Genomic DNA, 10,725 nt, shown 5'->3' on the forward strand with positions numbered 1-10,725 from the left:
TGAAAATGTGATCGAAAGTGGAGCTGAGACATAGCTGGAGGAGAGCGTAGCGTAACATCCATCCGAATGTGCAGCATCAATCCAAACTGCCGATGGATGGTGATTGTAAAATTTGTTACATCAAAATTGAACAATGCACCGTTGGTGATGCAATTCGGTTGCATTTAAATCTCGCTTGATGGGGGGCCGTTTCGTTGATCGCGAAATTGTTGCTCAGTGGTTTTATCCTCCGTTCGATAAAAAATCGAATTGGAAATCAATTTTGATTCTAAGTTGAACTTAACATTGAACTAATGATATCTTAAGCGAAGACTGTCAGTGTCAACCAGAGGGTTATTGACCAAGTGTTTTATCAAGTGTATAAAAATGTGACAAAAAATCGAATCGAATCTCCGAACTAGGTCTTTTCTTTCAATCCCGATCACTCCGTGTGTTCATTCTGTATCTTTAGTTCATTTGCTTTCCCTTTTGATTCTTTAGTTCTTTTTCGTTTCTTTCAATTACTACCGCTTTTATCATATTTTCGCTTTCGTTTTCTACGTTCCTGTTATTACTTTCGTTCTTTTTGTTTTTTTTTGCATGTCTTTCGTTATTTTTCGTTTCCTTTCGTTTATTTGTTTATTTTTGTTGTCGGCTGTATCGTACTTTATATCGTTTCTCTTATTTTTTTTCTCGTTATGTTTCGTTGATAGAGTTTGTACCTTTTTGTTTAATTTGTTATCTTCTTTTGTCCTTTCTTTCCTTTTTATTCTATTCAGTTTTTTCATTTTTTTGCATTTCTGTTTCTTTTTATTTTTGATGTTGTTCTTTTCCGTTTTTTGGTTCCTTCTTAAACCGCCGTTGGGTGAAAATCGCATACCTCACTGTAGGGTAATGACCGGGTAAAAGTTAGCTTAAAAAAGCAACAGCTCCAACTACATTTGCGATAAAGACGCTGGTGTGAAATTCACGCGCTGAGCACAGTCATTACTTCATCATCACCATGATCGTTTCAAGATTATAACCTTAAGAGCACCACGGGCAGCACACCACCTGCCGAGGTACATGGCATCAGGTGTACACCATAATGGTGTAAATTACAGGCACAGTGTGCGATCGAAAACGGTTAGGCTGCCCCGGCGACGATTGATGATTTGTTCGCAGCGACTCATTAGCGTCATAATACGACACATTTAGCGACCGGTGGTGGTTCTCGCAGACCAGGACTCTCAAAATACTTCGACCAATTTGCGAAGCATTAGAAACAGTCCATGACATCCAAGTGCTTCCACCGATCGGCCAAACCACGAACTCTGCAATCAATGTTTAATGACATGTGATAATTGGATTTAAGTGCCGACAGGTACCTCTGCACAGTGGTGCGATACTTTCGGTACACACACGCGATCACACGATCCGATCCGTTAGCGATGGCCTCCTCGGGGCGGGTAATTAATAATGCAACTTAAAAATGTGTAACCATGTTCATGATACTGCCGGCAGTCATTACATTGATGTGAACGTGTAAGGAACGATTTTTTTTTTTGTCAGTTCTTGGGCGAAGTTAAACCACAAAAACGTCTTCGTGGCTCACGTACGATATACCCCCCTAAACGGTCCAGCATGTAACCGCATACCATCCAGCACGCCGAACAACGTTAACGATCGCGCGAAAAATCATTGGCTTTGCTTTCGTTTTGTTAAACGCCGGTTCGTCACCTACAGCTGTGTGCAAGGTTGGTGCGGTCTGCGGCCCTTGCCTGAAGGTTTGCGGAGCTCACGAGCTGAACGTCTAGTCTGCTGCAGCTGTCATTATCATGTCCTAGAGCGGAAATTGACGGTCGCCACGGCAGCATGCAAACGCACTACGGGCCGCATGATGTAAGCGCAGAGTAGAGGCTTCGACACACTGTAACACTTTGGAGAGGTGTGTAGATCGCGGTTGGAAAAACATTTCTACACCCGTGACAATGTTTTGTATTTGCTTAATATTTGAAAGGGTATCGGACACCCACGGACCAAACCGGGCATTATCTTCATCTGTAAATATTGTGAGCAATACATTGGAAAGCTTTCATTGTGCCTTGGCCGGTAGGACAAAACACACAGCACATAATTGTGTTTAAGTGTGTTGCCCTGGCAGAAACACACAAATCAAGATTAACAGCTTCTGGTTGGAGTACCTGACCACATATCCTTTGGGAACAGGTGGAAACATCAACCGTTTCGGTTGCGACAACTCGTTTCCCGCCAGCTTGTAAGCAATCACTTACACTCCTCCTATTAGACCTGTCAACTACTAATGGACCAGACGGTACGAAACCGGATCACAGCAACCTTCTCAAATTTTTATCAAAATTCGATTGCGTGCGATGGAACGCAGCGTGTGAAAGGATGCCTTAAACGTTGTTGCTGTTTCGATTTGTTTGGACAGCTGATTTTTTGTTTTTGGAAGCTACAAGCGGAGAGTGGAGGTGAAGCAGAAACTAGCTCACGCTGATGGAAATTATCTTCTTTCTATCTTTCCCTTCACCGAACAATCAATTTGTGAACAAAACAAGTTGAAGGTCGATGCCGGGTGAAAGTGAAATCCGCGTACCGTGACTGTGAGACCGCCGGACTGCGGCGGTGGTGGTATTCCATTAAGAATGTACCGAGTCCGAGTTCTCTTCCCTGGATGGCATTAAGTAGCCTTCGTTGGAATAGTCCAATGTGAAATCAAACCCCTCCCCCCCCTACCAGCCCCCCCCCCCCTTTCGGGTGGAAAGAATCAGCACGAGACATGAGAAAATCCAATGCCCGATAGCATCTAGAGCGGCACGATCGTGATCGAGATTTGTGAGCCACCGTCGATCACCATCCGTCATTCTGGAACCTCCAGGGGAGCAGCGCCTTAAAAGCGCCACCTTTTACTAATCTGACAGCTACAAGCGGCGATCGTATCGCGGAGGCCCACAATCCATATCCATCGGCTAATTGGTGGTTCATACCTAACTACCATCACACTTGGAGCACATTAGCATTGGTCGCCATAGAGATAAACTGTTTTATTACATCTAACCTCACTCTGCTGGCCTGCACACGCTTGCCGGTGAGACATGATCTCATCCAAGGTCGTAAAACATCATGCCGTTATGGTATACTTTCGGTGTCAGAAATGTGAGAGCTTAATATTACTTCTGCCTGTTTTAACTCAATTTACCACGCCGTTGCTAGGCGGAGTCTGCAAAAGGCGGATAGAACCATTACATCCATTCGTCACATCAATAAAGGTACGAATAACTCTATTGAAATACCCGCCAGCTTGTAGGAAGCAACGAACAACACAATCACAATCACCACTAGCCGCCCCCTCCCCGCCAGGATAATCAATCTCGCGTCGCAAACCGAACCAATGTCCGGCTCGGCTCCATTTAAACACGGTAGCGAAACCAATCCGTTTCGCCACGGTTTACAAGCTGCGGAAAAACTTTAAATTAATTAAAACACAGCGCAACAGAGGCGTCAACACCGGTCACAGCCGACGGACGGTAAAGAATGCAACAATATTCCACCGTTTTGTCGGTGATTTGGTAGGTTCCCAGCTTGCGCCGAGAGCCACACTTAAACGGTGCCTTCTCGATCGGCAGAGTATTTTTTTTCTCGCTTTTAATGCCCTTCAGATCACCATACCGAGAAGGTCTTGCCAGCCAACAGGAGCCGCGGGACGGCTTTGCGATCGTAAAACTAATAAACCATACCCAACATACGTACGGCTTTAAGAATGCTTTCCTTCGACGGGTTGTCCGTGTGGATCTCTGTGTCTCTCGCATCGAGTATTACATAATTTGTATCCCCCCCCCCCCCTCCTTCCTCCCTCTCGGTGGGATACTCTCCCCTCACCCGAACGTCATTCACGACATGCCCCTTCAGGCACGATTCACCCGGACCAAGACTCCAGGTATTCTGGGGAGGTGTTTACCATTGCCATGCTTCTTTGTCGCGCACTTTAAGAGTCGTTGTTTGGTTTTGGGGAGGGCAAGTTTTGCACTACTTATATTCCCCGAGAGCCTCACGGAATCGAAGGAATAGGCGGTGTGGACAGAGGTCGGATGGAAGCAGTGTGCATGGCGGCACGAAATGCACAAGCTCACCAGATCACCATCCCAACTGCACCAGAATGCCACTAGGTACCCCGTTCATCGAATGTAGGTTGATCATGTTGGTGCTGACGGGTACCTTCCCGGCACTATCCGCTCGCTTACCAGCGGCAAACTTCTATGTGGAAGGGCACGTTACGCTACTTGAAGCGACCACGACTGCAACCACTCGATGCGAGTGCACTGATAAAATGTTCTTTTCTCCAGCGGTTACGCGGATCGAGTTCCCCTTTGATTCGTTTAAAGCACATTGGATATGCACGAGTTGCACTTTTGCAGTGTCCGTTCAGGCTTCTCGTGGGTTCCTCGGATACCTGCTAAGGTTGCTTGCCCCGTTAGCCAGCAATAAAAACCCGCGCACTTTGCATCGGTGAGTTAAGGTCAGTTTGAAGTTTCAAGCTTCCTGAATTTGAACCGAATCAAACCCGTTCGTGAACCGGCCACAAGCGGCCCATTGCCAGTGTGGAGTACTTGTGTTCTGACCGATGTCATTATCTGACTGAACTAATAACCTTATGGGGCTGAAACAAAGCCAAACAAAGCATAAACCGAGAAGGTGTGCGAAAGGAAAAAAAAACGAGCATAAAGAAGAATTAATCATAAAACCACCCAATCCCAATCATGCCTGCGCCTTTAGTCCAAACCAAGCCAACACCCCGGCCCCAAGAACGCAAGCGCCTCAGCGTCAGAATACACCCAATGGAAGTAAATGTAATGGCATCCAACTAACTCGGCATCGTCAATGCGTCCTTGGCGTGGTACAGTCAATACCGTACCATTATTTGGTTGTTTGACCAGGCTGGCAATTACACCAGCCATTCGTACTCGATGATAGACTCGAGCATCTCGCCAACGGTCACTCTTCGTCATAAGAAACCACACGGGGAAACGGGCGTGAGTCACGCAACGGTATGAAAAGATTAAAACTCAATTCTTCCCTACCGCGGCCGGACCTGCAGCAACAGTGGGATGAAAGTTTGAAGGTCGCCTGTGCGCAACAATCGACCATATTGCATTGGGAAGGTAGGTAGGTGCTATTAGAGATAATTTTAAGTGTACGTTCCATTTAAGGAAGGAATGCGCGCTTTGGAACCCTTTCGAGCGTAATTAAGCATCGAAATGATAGTCATATTGGCGTGAGTGTCGCAGGTGTTTGTCGGACGATCGGCACCGTACGGACAGGCAATAAAATGTGTAACTTATTGTTTGCAAAACCCGTGTGACCTTGCCGGGCGAAAAGTAAGCTGCAGTAAATTAGGATCCGGTCGAAGCGGTATCACGCAAAGCATGTGATGAAAAGCTTTTACAACGGAACTCTGTCACTGGCAGGGTGTTCGCTGTCGTTTTTTGGATGTCATTTCAAAGCTATTACCTTTTAGCTGGAGATCGTTTGCTAGTCGCAACCTGTAGAGGTATTAGCGTGAGATGCATTGGGTCACCCAAATGGTTTAGTGGCAGCGGTGATGGCCATCACACGACAGCGCGGGTACAAAATCTCAACCTGAAGACCCTTTCTCCTCCTTGCTCTTGCCAATATCTCTCTTGAGAAGCTCTTTAGCATGGAGGCAAAAAAGTCATAGAAAATAGACGACACTTTAGGGGTCTCCCCAAGAATTGCCCAAGAGATAATGATTACAGACTTCAAAAATCGTCATGTAGTTGTTTCCTCACTGCAAAGCAAAATTTTCGGATAGCAAAAAAAAAAAACAATTCTGCCTATTGCTAGCGAGAAATAAAAATACACACACACACACACACGCAAATCCTAACCTCCTAACCTTAAGAACATAACCGGATAGCAGCAATTATATTTCACAAACAGGGGGTAATTGATAAAAGCGCACGCGAACTCGAAAAAAACGGTTGGCAAACGTGTGTGTGTGTTTGTGTGTGCGCGTGCCCCCAAAGCTGTCGACATTGAATAAACATGAACTCCTTCGAACAAACAACGCCTTCCAGCGCCTACTGCCAGCCAACGCTGGAAGAAGAAAAAAAAAACCCCCGACTACTACACACAAAAGCGTTAGTAGCAGGCGCCTCTAACGCGTTGGGAGTTGACTGTGGTCACACACCGTGGTTGCGCTGCAGCTGGTGTTAGCCGGTTGCTGGTAGCGACCGAACGCAACAAAAAAAAATGCCGGTAGAGAGATGAATTATGAATTTATTTCCATTTGGAAAGAATGCGCCAAACACAAAACCGCTTCGCGCATTGGTACGGGAAAGCACGTGATGTAGTGGAGTATTTGAATCAGGCTTTTAAGGTGGCGGCACACACAACAGTGCCGTGAAGCAGCTCAACAAGCTGATTAGTGTGTAAAATGGATCAAAGCAAACAATCAATTGCGGTTCTTGCCATGCGTGTTGCCAATCATTTTGACATGTCGAGGTCAGAGGTATGCTCTCGTATGGGAAAATACACAGCTTAGCAAATCGAACACACCACCCCCTATGGGAGCGCGAACTCTTGTTCATGTAATTGTTTCCAATATTGAACTACAGGTGGTCTAATTGAATGGGTTTTTTTTCCATTGCTCCTCCCTATTACAGATGATGCTGTTCGTAGTAGCATCAGCGTTGATCGCCCTCAGCCAGGTCGATGCAGTGAATGTGGCTACCTCGTACAGTGTGGTCCACCACGATCAACCGGCCGCACAGCCGCGGCTGCTGCAGAAAGCATCCCATGTGTACGCACCGTCCGCCCACGTCGTTACTGCCGGCCACAGTTACAGCCATGCTGCCGCTCCACACTACGCGTAAGTAGCCGTCCTTTCCTTTTGGTTTGCTGTGCTTAAAACTCGATCACTTCTACAGCCCGCTGGTCAGCAAAACGCGCTACACCGTCCCGTTCCTGAGTGCGCTGCAAGCGCAACCGCAGTGTCCGGCACCGCCGTCCTGTCTCAAGTCGCGCTACCGCACACTCGACGGTTCGTGCAACAACCTGCAGAACCCGACCTGGGGTACGCCGAACCGTCGCTACGGCCGCCTGTTGACGCCGAAGTACGGTGACGGTATTTCCCTGCCGACGGTTTCCGTCACCGGACAGGACCTGCCGAACGCTCGCGTCGTGTCGCTGGTTGCGTTCGGTGAGCAGGACATCCCGGATCCGGAGTACACGCTCGGCAACATGCAGTGGGGACAGATCATGACGCACGACATGAGCATGCAGGCCGGTGGTACCCAGTCGAGTAAGTGCGAGATGCGAGGTGGGAGATGAGTAGTTCTCACTGACTGCAGGAGTTTTACATCTTCACAGAGAAACACCCGACCAGATGCTGTACCGATGAGGGCAAGCTGATTGGTAAGGAGCGCGCCCCGAGCAGCTGCTACCCGATCATTGTCCCGGAACATGACCCAGCCCACTCGCAGACCGACACCGAGTGCATCAACTTCGTCCGCACGCTTACCGATCGGGAGGATCAGTGCACGCCAACGCACCCGTCCCAGCCCGCCGAACAGCTGACGACCGTCACCTCCTATCTGGATCTGTCGCTCGTTTACGGTAACTCCGACCAGCAGAATGCGGGCATCCGTGCCTTTACCGGGGGCCGCATGGCTGTGGTCGAACGTGACGGTTACGAGTGGCCACCGAACAACCCGAACGCGACTGCCGAGTGCGAGAACGAGTCGCGCGATGAGGTGTGCTATCTGGCCGGCGATTCCCGCGTCAATCAGAACCCGGGGCTGACGATCATGCAGATCATACTGCTGCGCGAGCATAACCGCATCGCCGACCAGCTGCAGAAGTACAACCCGCACTGGGACGATGAGCTGCTGTTCCAGGAGGCGCGCCGCATCAACGTCGCACAGTATCAGCACATCAACTACTACGAATGGCTGCCAATCTTCCTCGGCTGGGAGAACATGGTCAAGAACCGGCTGATCTACCGTGTGAAGGGTGGCGAATACATCAACGACTACGATCCGAGCCAGGACCCCTCGGTGTTGAACTCGCATGCTACGGCCGCCTTCCGTTACTTCCACTCGCAGATTGAGGGCCGTCTTGAGTAAGTACTCCCTGGCGCGTGATGGGCGAAGGCAACGCCACTAATCTTTGGTATCGTCCTGCGAACAGCTTGGTGTCGGAGATCCGCAAACCGACCGGTTCGCTGCGCCTGAGCGATTGGTTCAACCGTCCCTCGATCATTGAAGCCGGTGACAACTACGACTTCCTGACGCGCGGTCTCGCCACCCAGCCGGAGGAACTCACCGACACGAACTTCGACGCCGAGATCAAGCACTTCCTGTTCCGCCGCGGACGTCCGTTCGGTGGTGATCTGCGCGCCATCGACATCCAGCGCAACCGTGACCATGGGCTGGCCGGCTACAACGATTACCGTGAGTTCTGCGGCTTCAAGCGCGCCTCCACCTGGGAAGATCTGATGGATCTGATTTCGCCACAGGTAATACACTCTTGGTTGGGTCTTTCGGCGGGGTGATGGCATTGACGAAGTGTTTTTCTCTCTCCGTATCCGCAGGACGTTTCGAAACTGCAGTCGCTGTACGCCAGCATTGATGATATCGATCTCACCGTCGGTGGTTCGCTGGAGGCCCACGTTAACGGTGCCCTTGCCGGGCCCACCTTCCTGTGCATTCTGACGGAGCAGTTCTACCGCACGCGCGTTGCCGATCGGTTCTTCTACGAGCGGGGCGATAAGGAGCTGGCGTTCACCCGCGAACAGCTGGCGGAACTGCGCAAGGCCACCATGGCCCGGCTGTTCTGCGACAACGGTAACCACGTCGCGTCCATGCAGCCGAAGGCATTCCTGCGAATTTCCCACAGCAATCAGGTGGTACCGTGCACGCAGATCCCGGAGGTCGATCTATCGCTGTGGAAGGACCTGTCGTACGATAACAGCTTGAACTCGTTCCACTATTTCCACAACTACAAGAAGTAGGCCTGAGATGAATGTGCTGCGCAACGTGTGCAGTGTGTCCGCCCGCACCAACCTCTCCTCACATGGTTTTTCCTTTTCCACACTCGCTAATTTTCCGTTCGCACCGCACGCCTGTGATCAGCACCAGCTTGCAGTGCGATCGTACGTTTATAAGCAAAACGCGTATAAGGTTTGTTCGAATGTTTTTTGTAGTTTTGTATCAGCTCTCTTACTCCCTTACTCCCCCAACAAATTCTTCACACGGGGAAGGCACGCTTTTCGAGTGATATTGCATGTAGCGAAACAAAACCAAGCGAAATTAAGAATACTCCCTCCTCCCTTTAGTGCACGCACGCCTCGTCGTTGATCACACACATACCTTGCACTCGCATCCCTGATCGACACATTCGCATACTGTGCACTAATCCTCCGACCCCCGCACCGAGTTAGCACCATGCCGCATATCGTGTCCACATGTTCACACTTTGCTTGGACAGTGGCTCACCGGAACTGTGAACCCCGGCGTATAAACCCACGCATAACAGTCACGCATTTTCGCACCCTCCCCAAATACCAAACCAATCGAATGCCAGTGTGTAAGCAGGAGGAAAGCCCACTAGAAAGAAACATTGTTGGCTTGGGGTTTTTGTTTGTATTTTTGTTTTGCCATATTCGTTTTTCCCGGTAACCCCGCGCTCCGGTTCAGGGTGGCCACCATTCGTGCACTTTTCATTGTATGAGTTTTTTTTTGTCAACACCGCATTATTATCGTGCCTCATTATTTAGCATCAAAGCAGCATCCTACGTTAAAACGCGACCGTGCAGACTTCAAGCGAGGTAAAGAAGTGAAAAGCAAGCCAAGATATTACCCATTTCACAACACTCAAACTCTACATCCCGAACGATTCATCTGCCGAGCAACCATTCTCATTCCCCTTACTACACCCCCGCCCTCCTTCTCCTCCGTTTAGTGTAGTGGTAAAACGAAATAGTGTTATTTAAAAAAACAAATGAAATTATATTAGCTGTAGCTGTATGTTGTTTTGTGAATAAAGTTTCCTAACTTAAATTTAAAAAAAAAAAGAATTTCAACGTGTGTAGTATTACTTCGTTTTTGGTTGAAATAACCGAAAAAATTTGATCCTCATTTCAGATAAATGTTTGACACAAAGCCTTAACATTGCACTATATTATGGAGAAATAAATTTTAAAAATATTTTCCGCTCATTGTTTGAGGATTCTACTTACTTGCTTAGCAGGCGCCACAACCGCATCGCGGTCTTGCCCTGTTGCACATCCCTGTGAAACATCGTATAAGATCCCCGAAGACTTTACGGGCCGGACGGGGTCGTCCGGTGTCATTCTCATGACGTGACCAGCCCCACCGGACCCTGACGAGTCTAAGCCGCTGTACGACAGTGAGTTCGCGGTGCAGCTCATAGAACTCGTCATCGAAGCGGCTCCTCCATCGACCTTCCACACACACGGGATCAAAGATCCTCCTTGACTTGGGTTTCGTCAGTTTCCGAACAAAGTCCATGTCTCAATTATATATAAAAGTTCTATATTGTCCCAGCTTCGTTCGTGTTCTTCTAGGTTCGCGGGTTCAGTCCAGCTTGCGGACTCCAGACAGGCTCATACATGAGCAAGTTTTGAGTCTTTTTTCCAAAGTACTCTATCTTTTGGTGCGTTGGTCTACGATTACCACACGATTCGTTGAATATATCTTGAGC

General features: G+C 48.8%; 1 protein-coding gene across 1 annotated transcript; it reads left to right on the forward strand.

Annotated features, from left to right (window-relative positions):
* The first annotated feature begins 6,665 nt into the window (after positions 1-6,665).
* LOC128709643 (peroxidase-like) lies at positions 6,666-9,013 on the forward strand. Its single transcript, XM_053804648.1, has 5 exons — positions 6,666-6,871; positions 6,930-7,303; positions 7,372-8,122; positions 8,191-8,518; positions 8,594-9,013. Exons 1-5 carry the CDS (start codon positions 6,666-6,668, stop codon positions 9,011-9,013), a joined length of 2,079 nt encoding a protein of 692 aa, XP_053660623.1.
* The last annotated feature ends 1,712 nt before the right edge of the window (positions 9,014-10,725 follow it).

Source organism: Anopheles marshallii, chromosome 2 (genome assembly GCF_943734725.1).
Source record: "Anopheles marshallii chromosome 2, idAnoMarsDA_429_01, whole genome shotgun sequence".
Classification (NCBI taxonomy): domain Eukaryota; kingdom Metazoa; phylum Arthropoda; class Insecta; order Diptera; family Culicidae; genus Anopheles; species Anopheles marshallii.

Coding starts and splice junctions, on each gene's coding strand:
- LOC128709643 (XM_053804648.1), top strand. CDS start 6,666: ATGATGCTGTTCGTAGTAGCATCAGCGTTGATCGCCCTCAGCCAGGTC. Junction 6,872..6,929: donor GCTGCCGCTCCACACTACGC/GTAAGTAGCCGT, acceptor TCACTTCTACAG/CCCGCTGGTCAGCAAAACGC. Junction 8,519..8,593: donor TGGATCTGATTTCGCCACAG/GTAATACACTCT, acceptor CCGTATCCGCAG/GACGTTTCGAAACTGCAGTC.